General features: G+C 37.3%; 2 protein-coding genes across 3 annotated transcripts in view; both read left to right on the top strand.

The window, feature by feature from the left end:
* The window catches only part of LOC109716108 (putative disease resistance protein At3g14460), a 31399-nt gene extending 18929 nt beyond the window's left edge, over nucleotides 1–12470 (top strand). Inside the window, exon 2 of the mRNA XM_020241423.1 lies at nucleotides 8748–12470. Coding sequence (XP_020097012.1) covers nucleotides 8792–12463 — 3672 coding nt within the window. The 5' untranslated portion in view covers nucleotides 8748–8791 and the 3' untranslated portion in view covers nucleotides 12464–12470. The remainder of the gene's footprint in view (nucleotides 1–8747) is intronic.
* Nucleotides 15837–22265, top strand: LOC109716109 (putative disease resistance protein At3g14460). 2 transcript variants are annotated; one of them, XM_020241425.1, is made up of 3 exons: nucleotides 15837–17741; nucleotides 19098–21151; nucleotides 21836–22265. In XM_020241425.1, exons 1-2 carry the CDS (start codon nucleotides 16116–16118, stop codon nucleotides 21111–21113), a joined length of 3642 nt encoding a protein of 1213 aa, XP_020097014.1. In that variant the 5' UTR covers nucleotides 15837–16115; the 3' UTR covers nucleotides 21114–21151; nucleotides 21836–22265. The 2 variants fall into 2 exon arrangements, with proteins under 2 accessions (XP_020097014.1, XP_020097013.1); XM_020241424.1 differs by having other exon boundaries at nucleotides 15837–19080; nucleotides 20425–21151.

The following is a 22778-nucleotide window of genomic DNA, read 5'->3' as shown; positions in this document are numbered from 1 at the left end:
TTTTGTTTTTGGTTTTGGGTTTCGGTTCAGATTCGGTTTAAATATAGACCAAAACTATAACTGAATTTACATACGACAGGATTTTATTTTTTGGTACCTATAACTAAAACTATCCCTGTTCAGCATTGATTAAACTTATCCCATTTTAAATCGAGTTTAGATAAAATTCCGTATCTATATCAATTCACATTCCTAATTAGTAATAGTAATTTTGAAATAAATTATAGATTTTATTTTTTTCCTATTTAAAAATAAATCACATAATTGTTTTGTTGATTGAAATAAAAAGAGAGTTTTGTTCAAAAGCTAAAATATATTATATTTCAGTTTTTTAATACACTTAATGCAAATAAAATTATCGAGAATAATTTTTATTAAAAAATTTTTTAAGTTTTCAACCAATCATTTTAAATAATTAACTAAGTAATAATTTATTCCCAAATAAAGATAAATATTTTCCTTTTAACGCGTAATATCCGCACCGCCAATTTTTTCGCAACATAATATCCATACATTTCTCAAATATCTCAACATAATTATAGGTGACTTTGAAATAAAATTTCCTTCATTATATGTGATATTTAATAATATAGTAAAAGATATTAATTTTTTATAAAAACGTGAGTTTTGAATTTTTTTAAGAGCGAAAAAAATTACAGGAGTGATGTGAGTTTTAAATTTTTNACTAGTTTTATCACAATTCTATTTTTTTTAATACTAAAATTTCATAAAAATTCTTTCGATCCTTGGATATAGGTGGGCTGTAATTTAAATTTACACGTCTATTTTGGAAGTATGTATAGTTAGATGTACACTTTAAAAAGATGTATGATTTACATTTTATCATTTCAAATAAGATTTACAAAATTTCTAAAATTTTTAAAATTTAAAAAAAAGTTGACAAGACCAAGTCTCCGGATTGAGATGTGCATAATATATGCCAACACATACAAAGAGCATTGCTAATATAAAAACAAAATCTTCAAATTTTTAATTGAAAAAGAATAAGAATAAAATAAGTGAGTATTAGGCTTAGGCTTTCTTTGGTATTGCGAGTAGATTGTTTACGTGCGGTGAGAAAGTACGTTGGAAAAATATTCTATTTTTTTTCGTACGTATTTTCTGCAGTTCCACTAGAGAACACAGAAGCATATCCCTATAGTCTTTTTTCTCAACTCCATTTTATCTAATAGCGTTAGATAGACCTTAATAATAAACTAAGGCTTAGTTTGTTATTGAGTTCTATCTAACGCTATTAGATAAAATGGAGTTGTGGAAAAAATATATAGGGATATGCTTTTGCGTTCTACGGTGGGACCGTAGAAAATATATCGTAACCGACTCATTACGATATACAGAACGCAATATTTTTTTGAGAATAGGTAGCACGCTACCTTCTTCAGTCATTGAAAGAATGAATTAGGCTATAGGGGTGAGGCAGCCAGGGCCTCAAGGCAGAATGACACGAAAAAAAAAAAAAAAAGACGATCAGCTGCTTGAGTCTTTCCACTACCGAATGTCTTTCCGTACGAACGCAATATTATGTACGGAAACAAACAGAATATTTTTCCAACGTAGTTTCTCATCGCACGTAACGCAATCTCCCCACAATCCCAAACGAAGCCTTATTAGACGCGCGGTAGAAAGAAAGCATACATTATTGGCGTATAGACAACATTTGCTTGATAATATATTTTAAAAAGGATAATTGCCTATATACCCCTCAAAACTTTGAAAAAATCTTATTTATTTCTTTTTTTTTTTCTTTCTAATATACCCCTCATATGTTCCTCCGTTATTTCAAAATACCCCTACAGTTACAATCCGTTAAATTAATTTGGGTTAAACATGAGTTAAATATCTATTACAGTTAAAAAAATTGAAAATGTCACTTTTGTCCTTAACTTAAGGGCAAATAAAAAAAGCCGGTAATAATAGAATGATATATTTGAAAATACCAAAAAATAAAATATTTTTTTGTGCCCTAAGGACAAGATAGTATTTGTCGTCATTGTTCATTGAGTCAAGAAGTCAATAAGATAATATAGATTAGTAATGGTATTATTTGTCGGCTCGTACCATTTCATATTACCTAATTATAATAAAAGATTGTATATATATATGCGCGCAGATACAGACGATCGAGGGCGTAGTTGAGTCAATCATTGACGATCGAGGGCGTAGTTGAGTCAATCATTATTATTCTTAAGGTTAGTTGCATATTTGGTCCTCAAACTATGAGTCGTGTGACACTGTGATGCTTAAATTTTAATTTGTTGTCATTTTTAGTCTGAACTTTTAGGCTCCGTTTGGTTCGGGGGATAAGCAGGGATAACGAAAGTTATTCCCACTATTCCCTCAAACGCGGTGATGTTTTATTGGGATATTTTATTCCGGTCAAAGCTTGCTATTTTCGATTATCCCGGAATAACAAGGAATTTTCTATTCCACCATATTGGTGGAATAGTACTATTCCAATGCTTAATTTCAAATTTAATTAAAATTATAAATTGAATTAAAACTAAATTATATAAATATAATATGTTATATATTATAATATATTATTTTTATTATAAAATTATTAATATAGTTATTTATATTTACTTTATAATAATTTTATTTAAATATATATAATTTTTTATTAAATTTAAGTTGAAGTAAATATAACAATTTATAAATTTATTCTAATATTGTATTTTTTTTTAAATTGTTCCATCCCTATTTTATTTTTTAAATTTAAAAATTTTAAATTAAAAATTTAAAATTTAAATTTAATTATAATTTATAACCAAATAGAAAGTTTTAATTTAAGTTATAAATTTTAATTTTAAATTAATTTATAATTTAAAATTTTAAAATTTTGATATTTTATATTTTTCAATAATTAAATTGATCTTAAAGTTATAATTTTGAAACTTTAAAATTTGAAATATTTTGAATTAAAATTTTAGATTTTAAATTTCAAATTTTATTTCAAATTTTTAAATTTCAAAGTTAAAATTTTAATATATTTAATAAATTTAAAATTCAAATTTCAAATATAATAAGAAGTAATATTATATTTTTAATATTAAAAACTCAGCATATTCTTTTATTTTATCTTAACTAATAGAGCGCCTTCTTGTTTTAATTCCTAGGAATATAATTTCACTCAAAGCAAAATTAATCCTAATTCCCGCGTTATACTAATTATATACATCCCTGTCATAGGGCACTTTTTGCGTTATTTCCGAAGCCAAACATACCTAGAATTTTTATAATTAAGCCGATTATATAACGCAATTCTGTTTAATAAATATGATGCATTGTTAATGCAAAAATAATTTAGTAGTATTTATAATTAATGATGCGTCAGTAATAACGATGTTGTCTTTGTTTTACATCAACGGTGCGTTTGAGGACCTAAATATCACGCTATAATTTTAGGATTGATCGTGTATTTGTCTTATTATTATTAATTTTTCAGTAGTTGAATAGATTTAACAATAGCAACACTAGTTAGCATCCACGTTCATCTTCATTCCATCCACAGAGGCAGCCGGTTCCACCCGCATTGGCATCCCGAGTTCATCTTCCTTTCATCACGCTTACCAGCCGTACGTTCTGTTGCGTCCACCGATAGAGTGATCCCGGCTTGCCGAGCGCAGTCGGCGTCTCACGGTTTCAAAATCCCATCGCTTCGAACCGCGCGTTAGCCGTCCGTTGCTGACTGCCTGCCAATTGATCGCACACGCGCTATCCATCTTATCGTGTGAGTGGCATACAAGGGAAAACTTCAAATCCATGTGGATTCGTAATTATTTTTTTTTTTTTAATTTAGTAATTATTGGTTAAAATTATATCAAGTTATTTATGGTTGCACTTTCTCACTTAGATACCTATGGGTTTAAAGTAATTTTATTAGTATATTGGTTTCATTTTATAATCAAGTATAGGAACGTGTGGTTTATTTTTTCTCTTCTTGGAAAAACTTTCAAAAACCCATTGTGTGTAGATTCTCATTTGCACCCCCCGTGGTTTTAAAAATGTATCAAATTGCCCCTCGTTGTTTCATTTTTTATCATTTCGGTAGTTTTTTCGTTAATATTTCATTAAATATATTAAAAAACTCAAATACATATCTAGATTTTATCAAATATTCACTATACCTTTAATTTTAATTTATCACTGATTTTAGATAAAAAATAATAAAATTGATAAGAAAAAGAGAAAAAGAAACCAAGGGAAGCACTTGATACATTTTTAAACCAATGGGGGGCAAAGTGAGAAACTACAAAACCACAGGGGGGGTTTTTAAAGTTTTCCCTTCTCTTTTTATTGTTTATTTCGGAATATTTTTTTCGTTAAAAGAGTGATAAAGTTAAAACTAAAGGATTTTAAAATGAATATTCAATAAACCTAGATAAGATATCTGAATTTTTTTGTATATAATTTAACAAAATATTAAATCACAAGGTATTTAAGTAAGAAAGTACGAAACCACATGGTACTAATTTGATACACTTTAAACTATATGGTACTAAAATGAGAAAGTACGAAACCATAAGGTACTAACTTGATACACTTTAAATCATATGATACGAGAAAGTGTGAAACCACGTGAGGGTATTTAAAGTTTTTCCTAAATTAAATAACAATTTTTTTCTTCTTAGCCTTCAATTAGCCGTAAATGGAGTGTTGTTTGGATTCTTTATGCACTTCTCATCCGATCGGCACCACGGGAGCGGAGCCTTCCCCTTCCAATACATACTCTTTTTTTTTTTTTTTTAACCTACACAAATTATTTTTTAAAATTTATCTTACCGTAACATCTCAATAATCTCATATTGAATAAAAAATAATTTTAATTGAAATATATAAGATCTTTCGCACTAATAATAATAATCGGACTTAAATATTTTGACCGCGAGCTGAGGCCTAACGAGTTATTATTGTTAACTGATCGAGTTGTTACAATTGATATCAGAACCATATACCAGTCGAAAGTATAAGAGCTAAGTGTATACAGGACAAACTACTACACTAATGGATTTGGTGGGAGCCACCTAAACCTGGCAATCTTGATCCAAACCTGTAGGTACCCGCGGGTTATCCATAAATTTGCGGGTATGGGTATCAACTTTTCAAACCCAAAAAATTACGGGTAAAATGGATAGTAACCGACTAAGCAGTGAGCATTTTGGGTAACTATCTGGTATCCGCACATATATTTTTTAATTACAAAATAAATTTTCTTAATTAATATATACTTTTTATTTATTCATCCTAAAAATTCTAACCCTAATTTTTTATTGCGATTCTTTTATATTATGAAATATTTGTGCTTTAAGATTTTAAATATTTTTATTGTATGTTATAATATTTTAAACAATGAGTTATATTATGCCTTTAAAACTTATATATATATGCTTTGCATTTAAAAAATACATGAGCAACAAAAAAAGAATTGTGAGTAACCTGCATATACATCTGCCCACCCGCGAGCGGGTATGGATAAAGATGTTGGCTATACAAAATTTGTGGATAAATTTTATCCATGTCCAAGTAACCCGCTGGTATAATAATCCGCCTGCGAGTTACCCAACCCGCCTGTTTGCCAAGCCACATTTAGAATCTCACATTGTCTAATAATTCTTTATTGGGTTTGGACATGAAGAGAACATCAGGATCTTACAAGGTGACATACTAATAGATTTGATGGGAGTCACCGCTTGAATCAATAGGAGTCACCTCTAGAATTTCATATCACCTATTTATTTTTTTATCGGATTTGGATCTGAAGAAAAGGAGAGTCTATAACGCCGGTGGAAAAATAATTCTAATTGGAATATACGAGACGTCGCATGCTAATAATAATCATAAGGTTTAAAATATTTTGACCCTCGGTTTGAGCCTAACAAATTATTATTATTATTATTGTTTGCGGATTGGATCGTTATACGCACCGTAAAAATTTCGGCGAATCAGGATATAAAATTCGATAATTAAATTTTGAGGCAAATCTTACAATATCTATGTTATAATTATAACATTTCTATTTACAGCAGTAATCTATATTTTTGTTTGCTCATTGCTTCTTTTTTTTTTTCTTTTTTTTTTTTTTTTTGAGAGAGATAGGTAGCACGCTATCTACTTCGTTTATTTCAGTTATAAATAAACTTAGCTAAAAATGTGAATCAACTAGAATTCGAACTTGGCTCTCGAATATCAACCACCAAACGCTTTGCCACTTGCTCTATACATGCCTCTGTATATTTTGGTATACAAATAGCTAATATGCACTCCAAATAAAAATGTATAATTTATATCCAATCATTCTAATATATTTACAAAAAATTTAAAATTTTAATATATTTTTAAAAAGGTTGACATGACAAAAGGCCTCGGATGAAGGTGTGTGTACTACACACCATTTTTTGAGGTATATAAATAGCATTGCTAAAAAAAAATAATTAAAAATTTTAGTAAAAAAAAAAATAATAAATGCACTTTTTCTCAAACAGCAGGATATATCCCTCTTTAATCAAATAATAATAATAATAATAATAATAATAGTGTATTTTTAAACCATAAGAAAGCCTATATTATAGGGCGCATTAGATAGCATTACTCAATAATAATTTTTAGCAATCAAACATCCCTTGCACAAATAGCAAAGGATTTGGTGGTTGGTATTCTAGGTCTCAGATTCGAAGCTTAATTACTTTACATTTTCAACTAAAATTATTTTTAAATAAAATAAATAAAACACGTAACATATTTTTCTTTTCTCAGAAAAAAAAAAAAAACCAGCAGAAAACTCAAGTCAATAAGATAGTATAGACTATATATAAGAATAGATAAGGACGAGGGCTTAGTTGAGTCAATTATTATTATTATTAGGATAAATTATATTTTTGGTCCTCAAACTACGAGCCGGGTGATATTTTGATCATCAAATTTTTAATTCGTTACAATTTTTTATTTGAACTTTAATTTCTCAGAGTCAATGCGATCAAATGTTACAACCTACTTTTGATGGACTAAATACCGATGCATTATCAATGGATAAGTGATGTAGCTAGTAGTATTTACGATTAATCATGTATCAATAATTACGATGTTATGTTACTTTTACATCAACGATATACTGGACGGCTAAAATATTACGTGTCTCTCATAGTTTGAGGACAAACGTGCAATTTGCTCTTATATATCATTATTATTTTTCAGTAGTTGAATAGATTATAAACAATGCCAAGTTGCACCTCTTCTTGACCGCGTGAATACATAGATAGATGCCTAATATGTTTGTTTCATGTAAAAGCAATGAATCCAAGAGTCAGTTTTATATATATATAGCACTAATTATTAGTCTTATCGCAATTCATTTTTTTTAATACTAAAAATTAAAAAAATTATTTTAATCCTTAGATGGATGGGTTATAATTAAAATTTACGTCTCTTTTTTAAATACACAGATAGCAAGATAGATGTACACTTGAAACAAAAATGCATGATTTATATCATATCATTCTAATATTGATAAAATTATGTAAAACTTTAATTTTTTATTTACTAAAAAATTGACAAGAGGAAAGACTTTGGATGAAGATGTGTATGGTGTACACCACAAAGCTCAAAAATAATAATTAAATAAAAGAATATATTTATTAGATCATAGAGAGCTCATATTATAGGGCATCATTATTTATAATAATATACTCATGTAAAAAGAGACAAACGTACGTGATTAATAAGTTGTAATATAGGCTTTTTTTTGCAATTGGACCCCTGAAAAAAATTATTTTTAAAAATAACTCCAGCAAATTTATATTTGCACTCTATCCCTGCCACGCAAGCGCCACGTCAGCGCCACGTGAGCAGGACTGGGGGTGGTAGTTAAGTTAAACACGGTGAATCATTCACCGTGTTTAAAGCTAATACATATTTTTTGCAATATAAATATTGAAAAGAGAAATAGGGAGTAGAATAGGTATAAATATCCGAAATATTATTCGAACCCAAACCTGAATAAATTATATATATACATAATTTATTTTTATTTATTTATACAATATATAAAATATTTAATAATTTTTATTTCTTAGATCTTTATCCAACGGTATAGATTTTTAAAATTCGCTGGGTACAGATTCGGATTTCGAGTTTTTGGTCGGATATGGATATGAATATGAATTTTGAAAATCCGTCGGATTTGGGTTTTAATTTGATTTTCGGGTTCGGATTTGGATTTTTGAAAAAGGAAAAAAAAAAGAAATATAAATATGAAATACGGTGAACCATTCACCGTATTTGAACACGGTGAATGGTTCACCGTGCTCAACTTAACACACTGGCTCCGGCCCTGCCCGCGTGGCGCTGACGTGGCGCCTGCGTGGCAGGCTCAGGGTTATTTTTATAAATTAAATTTTGATAGGGCTATTTTTAAAATAAAAATTTATCAGCGGGCTAAATGCAAAAAAAGACCTTGTAATTTTTATGCCTGTAGACTGAACGAACACTAGAGTGCAGGGATTAATAATAGTAAAATTACCGACCGTCCCTAGAGCAAGTGGCAAAGGGCTTGGTGGTTGGTACCGGAGATTCAAATTCGAATTCTAGTTGATTCACATTTTCAGCTAAATTTATTTCTAAATTAAATAAACGAAGCGGGTAGCGTGCTATCTATCTCTCAAAAAAAATAAACAATAATAATAATAATAATAATAATAGTAAAATTATTCTTTGATGCCGTTAATTCTCAGCCGGCGGCTACCCAGCTGTCTGTTCTGAGCTTGCTGGCGCGAGAATGTCGGGAGTAGAAGTGCCGATCATATTAGCAGCGGTGGGATGGGTGGCGTCTCCCCTCGTGAAGAAGCTGCTCGAGGAAGGCTTCGACAGCCTAGGCATCAACGCGGAGAAGAAGCTGCGGAAGCTGAGGCACACCGTCCTCCCGGTGCTGAAATCGGTGATCGCGAAAGCGGAAGACAGCCCGCACCGGAGCGAGGTGGAGGGCTGGCTGCAGAGGCTGAAAGACGCTTACGACGACGCGGAGGACGCGCTGGACCTCCTCAACTACGACCGCCTCAAACGCAAGGCTGCGGCAGCCGCAAGGAGCAGTAGTAAGAGGCCAACTAATCCGGTACGTTCTTCCTTTTTTCACATTCCAAAACGTGTGAAATGGGTGATAAAAGGCGGCCGGGACATGCTGTCGCCTCGAAAGATCAAGCTGAAGGTAAGGCTGAAGAAGCTGAAAAAGATCGCCGGCGAAGCCAAGGAACTCAGCACTTTGTTAGGCGCCCAGCCTGAGACAGCAGACAGCAGGCAGACCATCTCAGTGCCTCCACCGAAAGTGTTCGGCCGCGACGAAGATCGTGATGAAATCATTCGGCGTTTGAAGATAGAACCTGCAGCAGGCGTACCTATACCTATAATTGCCATAGTCGGTCGCCCGGGGGTCGGGAAGACTACTCTTGCACAGTACGTTTGTAAGCAGTTGAGGAGCGAATTAACTGACGGACAACATTTTGATCCCATCATGTGGGTCTACGCATCTCGCAACTTCAACGCATCCAAAATTATGAAAGACATCATACAACAAGCTTCTCTCGCAAGCAAGCCTCAAGAAGATCTTGGTGACGCTGATGTAGCCGTCCTTTCCAATCTCGACGCTGTGGTCGCTGGCAACCTTAGCTCGACTGAAGCGCTACGACTGAAAATGAACGAAAAGCTGAACGGGAAGAAGTTCCTGCTCGTGATAGATGATGTTTGGTGCGACGGAGAAGACCACAAGAAGAATTGGGATACACTATTCAGATGTTTAAGCGAATGCTGCTGTTTGCGGGGGAGCAAGATTTTGGTTACATCTCAAACGAATGATGCGCCGAGAAATAGTACTGTTGCTCCTAACGGTGCTGTTCCTGTAGAATACGTTCGTCATTTGGAAGATTTAGCAGAGAATGATTTCTCAGATCTTTTCATTCACTATGCATTGTGGCAATTCGATTCTCACTTAAGAGAAGATTTAAAAGAGAAATGCAGGACAATCGCGGAGAAGCTGAACAAGGACCCTACGGCGGCCAAGATGGTTGGCGAGACAATCGCTACGAAGCTGGCCGATCTCCTTCGTTCGCAAGGTAATTTGCATGCATATTTAGAAATGATCGCAGACAAGGACTGGTCCGGCGACAAAACCAAAGCGCTGATGTGGAGTTTTCGGCATTTGCCGGCACATCTTCAGCGTTGCTTCTCGTACTGTCGCCTGTATCCTAGAGGCTACAAGTTCAAAGCTTTAGAACTGGTTCAGCTCTGGATGGCGCAAGGTTTTATCAAGCCGGGTGATCCGAATGAGAGGGTGGAGGATGCAGGCGACGGTTACCTGAATGATTTGGTGTCCAGATTCTACATTCAGCGTCATAACAGATTCCGCCGCTCCTCTGGGACAGGAAAGCCTGTCTTCTACTACACGTTGCATGAATTGCTGTATGATCTAGCAGAAAAGGTTACTCGCAGTTATTGTGTTAGAATAGAAGGTAATCGTCAGAGCGAGATCCCGTCGACTATTCGCCATCTGTGCATACCGGCTGACAAAATGAATGAGAAGAAGGAGGAAATTTGCAAACTGAAGAAACTTCGCACCCTAATCGTCGCGAAAGGAGAAAGCGTCGTCTCAGACGAAAATGTTGCGACCGACATCTTCAAGAGCTTAAAAAAGTTGCGCGTGCTGCTGGTTTTGGGATTAAATTTAGAAAATTTGGCAAAGTTTATAAGCGAAATGAAGCACCTTCGGATCCTGCAAGTTTCGGGAGGCACTAGCGAGTTCGTGTTGCCGGAGTTGGTGTCCACTCTGTATCAGCTTCAGGTGTTGGAAGTAGAAAACGCTAGCTCGCTTCCTGCACGCCTTACCGACTTGGTCGGCTTGCGGTATCTACGGCCTTCTGTCATAGCCGAGATCAGCAAGTTAACTTCCTTGCAAGGCCTAGAGAATTTTCAGGTGAGAAAGGAAAAAGGATATGAACTGGAGCAACTAAAGAACTTGAACGAACTTCGAGGACACCTGCGCATTGATAATCTTGAGAATGTTGAGAGCGAGGAGAGCGCCATTGCCGCCGATTTGAAAGAAAAGAAGCATCTTGATTCACTCCAGTTGGTATGGCGCGACGGCGAGGACAACGTAAGTTCTAATTTGGATGTTAAAATTCTTGAGGGTCTCCAATTGCCTCCCAATCTTACCGGCCTTCATCTAGACGGGTATCGAGGACAGTCGTGGCCGTCTTGGCCCGAAAATCAAACATCCAACATTCAAGAACTTGCGCTGAGGAGGTGTGGAATGCTCGAAGAGCTCCCACCTATGGACCAGCTTTACCCTTATTGCAGATCACTTGAGCTCTGGGATCTTTCTAGACTTGAAGCGTTACACACCCTTCCTCCGAGACTTCAAGAATTCACAATAATTCGTGCGCCATTTCTCACCTTTGTAACAAAGGAAGACCTACAGATGAGCCCAGCCGACAAAAGATCCATAATAAAGGTCATGAGGGAAAGGATGCCGAAATGGTTCCCACACAAATATTTTCAACAGTCTTTAGACGACAGTGAAAGAGAAATGAGGAATCTCATAGCCCCAACGAATGGCTCCGACAGTGATGAAGCTAGCTCTCGAGGGCATAATAAGAGTGTGCCTGCCACGGATGCAGATATTACAGCTGTCCAGGAGAGATGGTTGGAGATGCACGAGCGAAAAACGGAGTTGATTTACAGCAGACCAAATGAGGCCAAATTGCTTCTGCCCTCCACCATTACTAGGCTCCGGCTGAAGGGATGCAACATTACCAACCACGCATTCTCGGTATGCCTACAACAAAACCTCCCCTCCCTTATGCGGCTGTTGTTAGCAGATCTCAAAATGATAACCCGTCTACCGTCTGCGGACGTCCTTGCCAACCTAAAATCACTCCAAACTTTAGGTCTGACCAACTGCTGGGCTCTCACTTCGCTGGGTGGTATAAGATCCCTCCCCCGTCTCGTAAATCTCCTTCTAATCAGATGCCCCTGCTTGGACATTGAAACTGCTGTGCTGCCGTCCTCGTTGCGGTATATCCGTTTTGAGTCTTGTGCAGATGTAGATGCAATCCTAGCCAATGCGAATTTGCCACATCTATCTCGTCTTACGATTACTCAATGTCGTACGCGAGCGGCATCGTTACAGTTTCGCAACCTCCGATCTCTCCACTCCTTGAGTATCCTGGATTGTTCTGGCGTCTCATTCTCGGTGGATTTGAAGGAACTGCACTCTCTAGAAAATCTCATTCTGCAGAACTGCTCGAATCTGGAGGCAGTGATGAATTTGCCCAGGTCACTCAAGAGTTTAGTAATACACGGATGTCCGATTTTAGAGGAATCCATAGAAATTGACCCCCTTACGGGCAGGCGTATGCTCAACGGCATCCCTGTAGAAGATAGCTTCGAACATGCTCTGTAATGTGGAAAAAAGGTACGTATCGCCTTCCCGTTCTTACAAATTGGCAAACTTTGAATTCCTGATCTTCTTATTCTTTTTTACTCATTAAAAGTGCATAAGTTAATCAGTCTCTTGATGAATCAGCGAAGATCTTGAAGTACTTCAAACTTTTCTACACCTTGCCTATGTGTTTTGAGATTAGAATTAAAAACGATGTAACTGACCTAGTTTTAGATTGAAATACTTTATAATCACTCATCTATGTATCTATTGAAGATAATAATATTATTTATCCCTGCAGTATGTGGATGCATTCACTTCTGTACTCATCATGCACTTCTATGTGAATTACTCTTTCAAATTTTTTTCTTTCATGCCATCAAATGTAGAATCATTATTAAAGTGCTTGAGTATAATTTGGTTCTAGGATTGGGGTTTATCTTATCGGTGTTATGATACAATCCTACAGTCCTATTCTCTAATCATTGTCCTTTTCGAATCTTAATTGCTAAATCAACATGATTCAGATGTATTACTTCCCTTACTTTTAATTCCTGCAGATTCAAAAGTGTGGTAAAAAAGTATTTTATATCAGTTTTTTTGCTGTAATTTTCTATAAATCCCATAATTTAAAGGATAAGATTCATGATCTTGCAATTCAAATTGCATCCTTCTAATCTATTTGAACGTTATGTATCACTTTATTTTCATTGTGCTTATTTTTTAGTGTTCTCATTCTGTATTGGTTTCGCAATCTTTTTGCAGGCATCTNAAAAAAAAAAAAAAAAAAAAAAAAAAAAAAAAAGCCAAAAAAAAGAAAAAAAGCAAAAAAAAAAGAGTGTGCATGGTTTGCATTGTGGTCATAAAATGTATTATATTTCACTTTTTTTTTGTTTAAAATGTATTATGTTTTGTACAGCGCAGAAGACTCTGTAGACCTAGAATTATTAACATATTAGTATGCGAGTGTTTTAATTTTGTTGTCGAAGACATTTTTTTTTGAGAGATAGGTAGCATGCTACTCGCTTCTTTTATTTCATCGAGAAATAAAGTTAGCTGGAAATATGAATCAACTAGAATTCGAACTTGGAACCTCGGATACCAACCATGAAACCTTTTGCTACTTGCTCTAGGGACGGTCGGTGTTGTCGAAGACTTGGTTCGGTTAATTTTGTGCATGGTGTGCATTGTGGTCTTAAAATATAATATGTTTTCATACTTTTCTCTCTTAACGTATTATGTTTAGTACGGTGTAAACTAAAGACCCTGTAAACCTGAAATTTTACACTAAAGACCCTGTAAACCTGAAATTTATGTTGTGTTTGTATGTGAATTTGAGTGTTTTAATTTTGATGTTGTAACCAACCGTTCCTAGAGTAAGTGGCAAAGGCTTGGTGGTTGGTATCCAAGACCCAAGTTTGAATCCTAGTTGATTTACATTTGCAGCTAAGTTTATTTCTAAATAAAATAAACGAAGCGGGTAGCGTGCTACCTATCTCTCAAAAAAAAAAATTAAAAAAAAAAATTTGTTGTTGTAGTACCTCTTGTGCTTTTGGTTACAATTTACGGTGTGAACATGATCAGATTAAACGGGCCTCATATGTTGCCGATGAATGATGCATTCCTCATAATTTACGAACAGAAATTAAGTTATAATCAGGGTAACTCAGCACGAAGATTATACGAGACTTGTCTCAAAATAAAGCAGTTTGAGCCCAAGATATTACCCACACGCATGGAGTTATAATCATTCACGGGGTACATTCATCCATGTGGATTCTGTTTAAGACAGATCTGATATTAGACACAAATTAGAAAGCTATATATATATAACATATATATACATAATAAAAGAAGTTTATCCAACTATTAACTTGAACTTAATTTTTGGTTGGATTTGATCCCATTAACCAAACACATTTTGGGTCACTAACAATATTTAGTAGAAGCCTTAACCCAGCAGGTTTCAGAACAAAGTTCTGAGAGAGTTGCTATCTAGAGAAGGTAGTATTTACTGTCAATGTTCACTGACTCTAGTCAATAAGAAAGTATAGATTAGTATTGATATTATTTGTCGGACTTGTGCCAATACATTTTATCTTAATTATAAGAAAAGGTTATATGTACATATAGAGAGAGATAAGGGCCAGGGCCTAATTGTGTCAATTATTATATATTATATTATTATCAGGGTAAATAGCATGTTTGGTTCTCAAACTATAAGTCGAGTGACGTTTTGGTCATCATACTCTAATTTATTATAATTTCTTATTCGAGCTTTTAGAATTATTGCAATTGAATCCTTCCGTTAGCTTGTCCAGTACCACCTGTACTCAAAATGCATCTTCTTTATTTATAACTTAATTTGGTTGACTAAAAATTTGCGTATTGTTAATATAGAAGTAATATAGCAGTATTACGACTAATGATGCGCCAATAATTACGACATTATATTACTTTTACATCAACAATATGCACAGTTCGAGGACCGAAGCGTCACATGCCTCATAGTTTGAGGACCATGCAAATCGCCCTTATTTATATATTATATCATTATTATTTTACGGTAGTTGAGTAGATTATAAACAATGCATGACAAGTTGCATGAGTAGGTTCTAAACAATGGCAAGTTGCACCTCTTCTTGTCCATGCTAATAGATGCCTGGTATATATGTTTGTCTCATGTAATAAGACCAATGCATCCAAGGGTCGGATCAATTTAATCGCACTAGTTTTATAACAATTTTATTTTTTTAATACTAAAATTTCATAAAAATTATTTCGATCCTTGGATATAGGTGCATGGTTTAGCTGTAATTGAAATTTACACGTCTATTTTGGGAGTACATATAGTAAGATGTACACTTTAAGAAAGATGTATGATTTATATTTCATCATTTCAAATAAGATTCACAAAATTTTTTAAATTTTTAATATTTTAAAAAATAAATTGACAAGACAAAACCTCTGGATTGAGATGTGCACAATATATATATACACCACCCTTTCTGACACATACAAAGAGCATTGCTCAAAAAAAAAAAAAAAAAAAAAAAATAATTTTTTTTTTTTTTTTGAGAAATAGGTAGCGCGCTATCCGCTTCATTTATTGAAATGATACATTTAGCTACATGAGTGAGACAACGACGGCCTCAGAAGGGACGAAAAAAAAAAAGAAAAGAAAAGAAAAGAGGTTCGTCAATTATTACCCACTACAATCGGTCAAGACAGAACTTGATCCCAACACTTTATTTAACTGTTTAGTCTCGTGGCCAGCTTGGAGGTGGTCCGGTTGAATCTACTTTAATATCACATCATTTCTAACCTTCTAGACAATCCACCAGCAGGTATTAATCCGGATATTGTAGTACATGGCTGCTGTGATCTCGTCCTCGTCATCCAGCGGTCCCAGACCGTGGTCACGTCATCCCCACTATCCCCCAGCCGGTCGATCTCAAAGCTCATCATCATTAGAAATCTTGAGAAAACACAGCGAACGAATAAATGGTCAACCGTCTCCTCTTGAGTGAACAAATTGTTATTCATGACATTGTTCCAGGGTAGTTGGCGCAGCATGTTGTGGCGCGGCCTTCCACCACGCTTGTTTGGTGCCGTTAATTCTCAGCCGGCAGCTACCTAGCTAGCTGTCTGTTCTGAGCTTGCTGGCGCGAGAATGTCGGGAGTAGAAGCGATCGGATTAGCGGCGCTGGGATGGGTGGCGTCTCCCCTCGTGGCGAAGCTGCTCGCCGAAGGCTTCGCCAGCTTAGGCATCAACGCGGAGAAGAAGCTGCAGAAGCTGAGGGCCACCGTCCTCCCGGTGCTGAAATCGGTGATCGAGAAAGCGGAAGGCAGCCCGCACCGGAGCGACGTGGAGGGCTGGCTGCAGAGGCTGAAAGACGCTTACGACGGCGCGGAGGACTCGCTGGACCTCCTCAACTACAACCGCCTCAGACGCAAGGCGGCGGCGGCGGCAGCAAGCAGTGGTAAGAGGCCGACTAATCCGGTGCGTTCTTCTTCTTCCTTTTTTCACATACCAAAACCTGTGAAATGGGTGATAAAAGGCGGCCGGGACATGCTGTCGCCTCAAAAGATCAAGCTGAAGCGAAGGCTGAACAAGCTTGAAAAGATCGCCGGCGAAGCCGAGAAACTCCGCACCTTGTTAGGCGCCCAGCCCGATCAGACGGCAGCAGCGCCTGATAGCAAGCAGACCATCTCGCTGCCTCCGCCGAAAGTGTTCGGCCGCGATGAAGATCGTGACGAAATCATTCGGCGTTTGAAGATAGAACCTGCAGCAGGCGTACCTATAATTGCCATAGTCGGTCGCCCGGGGGTCGGGAAGACTACTCTCGCACAGTACGTTTGCGAGCAGCTGGGGAGCGAGTTAGGTGACAGACAACATTTTCATCCCATCATGTGGGTCCACGCATCTTGCAACTTCAACGCATCCGAAATTATGAAAGACATCATACAACAAGCTTCTATCGCAAGCGAGCCTCAAGAAGATCTTGGTAACCCTGATGATATCGCCGCAACGTTCCATACCCATCTTTCTAACCTCGACACGATGGTCGTGGGCAACCTCAACACGCCTGAAGCACTACAGCTGAAAATGAACAAAAAGCTGAACGCGAAGAAGTTCCTGCTCGTGATAGATGATGTTTGGTGCGACGGAGAAGACCATGAAAATAATTGGGATATGCTATTCAGATGTTTAAGCAAATGTTGTTGTTTGCCGGGGAGCAAGATTTTAGTTACGTCTCAAACGGACGATGCGCCGAGAAAGATTGTTGCTGCTAATGGTGCTGCTGTTGTAGAATACATTTGTCATTTGGAAGATTTAGCAGAGAATGACTTTGCGGATCTTTTCATTCAATACGCATTGCCTAGCGGGGAATTCGATTCTCACTTAAGAGAAGATTTAAAAGAGAAATGCAAGACAATCGCTGCGAAGTTGAACAAGGACCCTACGGCGGCCAAGATGGTTGGCAAGACGATCGCTACGAAGCTGGCCGATCTCTTTCGTTCGCAAGGTAATTTGCATGCATATTTGGAAACGATCGCAGACAAGGACTGGTCCGGCGACAAAACCAAAGCGCTGATGTGGAGTTTTCGGCATTTGCCGGCACATCTTCAGCGTTGCTTCTCGTACTGTCGCCTGTATCCTAGAGGCTACAAGTTCAAAGCTTTAGAACTGGTTCAGCTCTGGATGGCGCAAGGTTTTATCAAGCCGGGCGATCCGAATGAGAGGGTGGAGGATGCAGGCGACGGTTACCTGAATGATTTGGTGTCCAGATTCTACATTCAGCGTCATAACAGATTCCGCCGCTCCTCTGGGACAGGTAAGCCTGTCTTCTACTACACGTTGCATGAATTGCTGTATGATCTAGCAGAAAAGGTTACTCGCAGTGATTGTGTTAGAATAGAAGGTAATCGTCAGAGCGAGATCCCGTCGACTATTCGCCATCTGTGCATACCGGCTGACAAACTGAATGAGAAGAAGGAGGAAATTTGCAAACTGAAGAAACTTCGCACCCTAATCGTCACGGAAGGAGAAAGCGTCGTCTCAGACGAAAATGTTGCGACCACCGACACCTTCAAGAGCTTAAAAAAGTTGCGCGTGCTGCTGGTTTTGGGATTAAATTTAGAAAATTTGGCGAAGTTTATAAGTGAAATGAAGCACCTTCGCATCCTACAAGTTTCAGGAGGTACTAGCGAGTTCGTGTTGCCGGAGTTGGTGTCCACTCTGTATCAGCTGCAGGTGTTGGAAGTAGAAAATGCTAGCTCGCTTCCTGCACGCCTTACTGACTTGGTCGGCTTGCGGTATCTACGGCCTTCTGGCATAGCCGAGATCGGCAAGTTAACTTCCTTGCAAGGCCTAGAGAATTTTCAGGTGAGAAAGGAAAAAGGATATGAGCTGGAGCAACTAAAGAGCTTGAACGAACTTCGAGGACGCCTGCGCATTGATAATCTTGAGAATGTTGAGAGCAAGGAGAGCGCCATTGCCGCCGATTTGAAAGAAAAGAAGCATCTTGATATGCTCCAGTTGGTATGGTGCAACGGTGAGGACAATGTAAATTCTAATTTGGAAGCTGAAATTCTTGAGGGTCTCCAATTGCCTCCCAATCTTACCAGCCTTCATCTAGATGGGTATCGAGGACAGTCGTGGCCGTCTTGGCCCGAAAATCAAACATCCAACATTCAAGAACTTGCGCTGAGGAGGTGTGGAATGCTCGAAGAGCTCCCACCTATGGACCAGCTTTACCCTTATTGCAGATCACTTGAGCTTCGGCATATTACTAGGCTTAAAGCAGTACACACCCTTCCTCCGAGGCTTCGAAACATCGCAATATTTCGCACACCATTTCTCACCTTCGTAACAAATGAAGACCTGCAGTTGAGCCAAGATGACAAGAGATCCATAAGAGAGGTCATGAGGAACAGGACGCAGGAATGGTTCCAACACCAATATAAAGAAGACTTAGTGCACAACGAAAGAGAAATGAGGAATTTCATAGCCGTGGTGAATAGCCGAGAGCATAACAACAGTGTGCCTGCCGCCGATGCGGATATTGCTGCTGTGTGGGGGAGATGGTTGGAGACGCATGAGCGAAAAACGGAATTAATTTACAGCAGACAAAATGAGGNCAGATTCTACATTCAGCGTCATAACAGATTCCGCCGCTCCTCTGGAACAGGTAAGCCTGTCTTCTACTACACGTTGCATGAATTGCTGTATGATCTAGCGGTAAAGGTTACTCGCAGTGATTGTGTTAGAATAGAAGGTAATCGTCAGAGCGAGATCCCGTCGACTATTCGCCATCTGTGCATACCGGCTGACAAACTGAATGAGAAGAAGGAGGAAATTTGCAAACTGAAGAAACTTCGCACCCTAATCGTCGTGAAAGGAGAAAGCGTCGTCTCAGACGAAAATGTTGCGAGCGACATCTTCAAGAGCTTAAAAAAGTTGCGCGTGCTGCTGGTTTTGGGATTAAATTTAGAAAATTTGGCAAAGTTTATAAGCGAAATGAAGCACCTTCGCATCCTGCAAGTTTCAGGAGGCACTAGCGAGTTCGTGTTGCCGGAGTTGGTGTGCACTCTGTATCAGCTACAGGTGTTGGAAGTAGAAAATGCTAGCTCGCTTCCTGCACGCCTTACCGACTTGGTCGGCTTGCGGTATCTACGGCCTTCTGGCATAGCCGAGATCGGCAAGTTAACTTCCTTGCAAGGCCTAGAGAATTTTCAGGTGAGAAAGGAAAAAGGATATGAGCTGGAGCAACTAAAGAACTTGAACGAACTTCGAGGACACCTGCACATTGATAATCTTGAGAATGTTGAGAGGAAGGAGAGCGCCATTGCCGCCGATTTGAAAGAAAAGAAGCATCTTGATTCGCTCCAGTTGGTATGGCGCGACAGCGAGGACAATGTAAATTCTAATTTGGATGCTGAAATTCTTGAGGGTCTCCAATTGCCTCCCAATCTCACCAGCCTTCATCTAGACGGGTATCGAGGACCGTCGTGGCCCGAAAATCAAACATCCAACATTCAAGAACTTGCGCTGAGGAGGTGTGGAATGCTTGAAGAGCTCCCACCTATGGACCAGCTTTACCCTTATTGCAGATCACTCGAGCTTTGGCATATTACTAGACTTGAAGCATTACACACCCTTCCTCCGAGACTTCAAGAATTCACAATATTTCGCGCGCCATTTCTCACCTTCGTAACAAATGAAGACCTGCAGTTGAGCCAAGATGACAAGAGATCCGTAAGAGAGGTCATGAGGAACAGGACGCAGGAATGGTTCCAACACCAATATAAAGAAGACTTAGTCCACAACGAAAGAGAAATGAGGAATTTCATAGCCGCGATGAATGGCCGAGAGCATAACAAAAGTGTGCCTGCCGCCGATGCGGATATCACCGCTGTGTGGGGGAGATGGTTGGAGACGCATGAACGAAAAACAGAATTAATTTACAGCAGACAAAATGAGGCCAAATTGCTTTTGCCCTCTACCATTATTAGGCTCCGGCTCGAGGGATGCAACATTACCGACCACGCACTCTCGGTATGCCTACAACAATACCTCCCCTCCCTTACGCGGCTGTTGTTAGCAGATCTCAAAATGATAACCCGTCTACCATCTGCGGACGTCCTTGCCAACTTAAAATCACTCCAAACTTTAGGTCTGAGCAACTGCTGGGCTCTCACTTCGCTTGATGGTATAAGATCCCTCCCCCGTCTGGGAAATCTCCTTCTAATCGGATGCCCCTGCTTGGACATTGAAACTGCTGAGCTGCCGTCCTTGTTGCGGTATATCCTTTTTGAGTCTTGTGCAGATGTAGATGCAATCCTAGCCAATGCGAATTTGCCACATCTATCTGATCTTACGATTACTCGATGTCGTACGCGAACAGCATCGTTACAGTTTGGCAACCTCCGATCTCTCCACTCCTTGAGTATCCGGGATTGTTCTGGCGTCTCATTCTTGGTGGATTTGCAGGAACTGCACTCTCTAGAATATCTCATTCTGCAGAACTGCTCAAATCTGCAGGCAGTGATGAATTTGCCCAGGTCACTCAAAAGTTTACAAATACGCGGATGTCCGATTTTAGAGAAGGAATCCGTAGAAATTGAGCCCCTTTCAGGCAGGCGTATGCTCAACGCATCCCTGTAGAAGACAGCTTCGAACATGCTCTGTAATGTGGAAAAAAGGTACGTATCGCCTTCCCGTTCTTACGAATTGGCAAACCTTGAATTCCTGATCTTCTTATTCTTTTTTCCTCATTAAAAGTGCATAAGTTAATCAGAGTCTTGATGAATCAGCGAAGATCTTGAGTACTTCAAACTTCTCTGCACCTTGCCTATGTGTTTTGAGATTAGAATTAAAAACGATGTAACTGACCTAGTTTTAGATTGAAATGCTTTATAATCACTCATCTATCTATCAACTAGTATGTGTTTGCATGCATCTCTATGTAAGTTGCTCTTTCAAGTTTTCTTCTTTCAGGCCACCAAATATAGAATCTGTATTGAAGTGCTAGCATATTATTTGGTTCTAGGATTGGGCTTTATATTGAAGGTGTTATGGTACAATCCTACAGCCCTATTCTCTAATCACTGTTGTTTCCGAATCTTAATGCTAAATCAACATGGTTCAGATACATTACTTTCCTTACTTTAATTCCTACATATTCAAAAGTGTCGTAAAAAAGTATTTTATATCAGTTCTCTTGCAGTAATTTTCTATGGATTCCGAAATTCAAAGGATAAGATTCATGATCTTGCAATTTAAATTGTATCATTTTAATCTATTTGAATGTTATGTATCACTTTATTTCTCATTGTGCTCACTTTTTAGTGTTCTAATTCTATGTCTGCTTCACCATCTTTCTGCAGGCCTGATGGGCTTTTTTTCAGCTTCTGAAGATTGGGGGAAATAAAAAGTTTATTAATGGGTATGTATATTGCTGTTGTGTGGATTGTTAATTGTTGTCAAAGAATTGGTTTGGCCATCCAAAAAAAAAAAAAGCAAAAAAAAAAAAAAAAAAAAAAAAAAAAAAAAAAAAAAAAAAACATAATGAAAACATTAAAAAAAAAATTTTGTTAATGGGTATGCTATTCTATATGTATTGCTATTGTGTGGATCGTTAATTGGTGTTGTGAAAAAGGGATGTGCTTGGTGTGCATTGTGGTCATTAAAATGTATTATGTTTTCATCTCTTTTGTCTTAATGTATTATTATGTTTTCTACAGTGTAAACTAAAGACCCTGTAAACTTGAAATTTATGTCATGTTTGTATGTGGATTTGGGTGTTTTAATTTTGTCCTTGTATTACCTCTCATCAATTGTGGCGAATGTACAAAGAATACTATACTATATTTATGTTGTTACTGTTAATTTTTTTACATTTTCATAGTATTATTGTGCAATAAAGGAAACCTTGATCAAGGGAGATACCGCAATTTATATATTTTGAGTATTGCTACAGGTACTACTTTTAAAGATCTTTATTAAAAAAATTAATAATGTATGTGCATTTTAGCGTTGTGACACGCAAATTGTACTGTTATAGACTTATGTACCAGCACATTGTTTGCCACATGCAAATTAATTTGTACAGTACGAACTAACAAATGATGAGCTATCTGAAGCATTATTCTATTCGATGAAAGGCCTACTCTACAAAAATTTAACAGCAATAGAAATTTAATTAGCTTTTATATTTTTGTAAAATTTTATTGGTTGTCATTAATTCGATAATTAAAATTGGTAAATGATATCGAAAAATCATAAAATTTATTTTCTAGATACTTCAAATACGCTAGATCAAGTTTAACA

This window comes from Ananas comosus, linkage group 10 (genome assembly GCF_001540865.1).
Source record: "Ananas comosus cultivar F153 linkage group 10, ASM154086v1, whole genome shotgun sequence".
Lineage (NCBI taxonomy): Eukaryota > Viridiplantae > Streptophyta > Magnoliopsida > Poales > Bromeliaceae > Ananas > Ananas comosus.
The sequence above is the reverse complement of the archived record's forward strand: the minus strand, read 5'-3'. Positions and strand labels throughout refer to the sequence as shown.

Excerpts from the sequence above, each read along its gene's own strand:
- LOC109716109 (XM_020241424.1), top strand. The coding sequence starts at position 16,116 with ATGTCGGGAGTAGAAGCGATCGGATTAGCGGCGCTGGGATGGGTGGCG.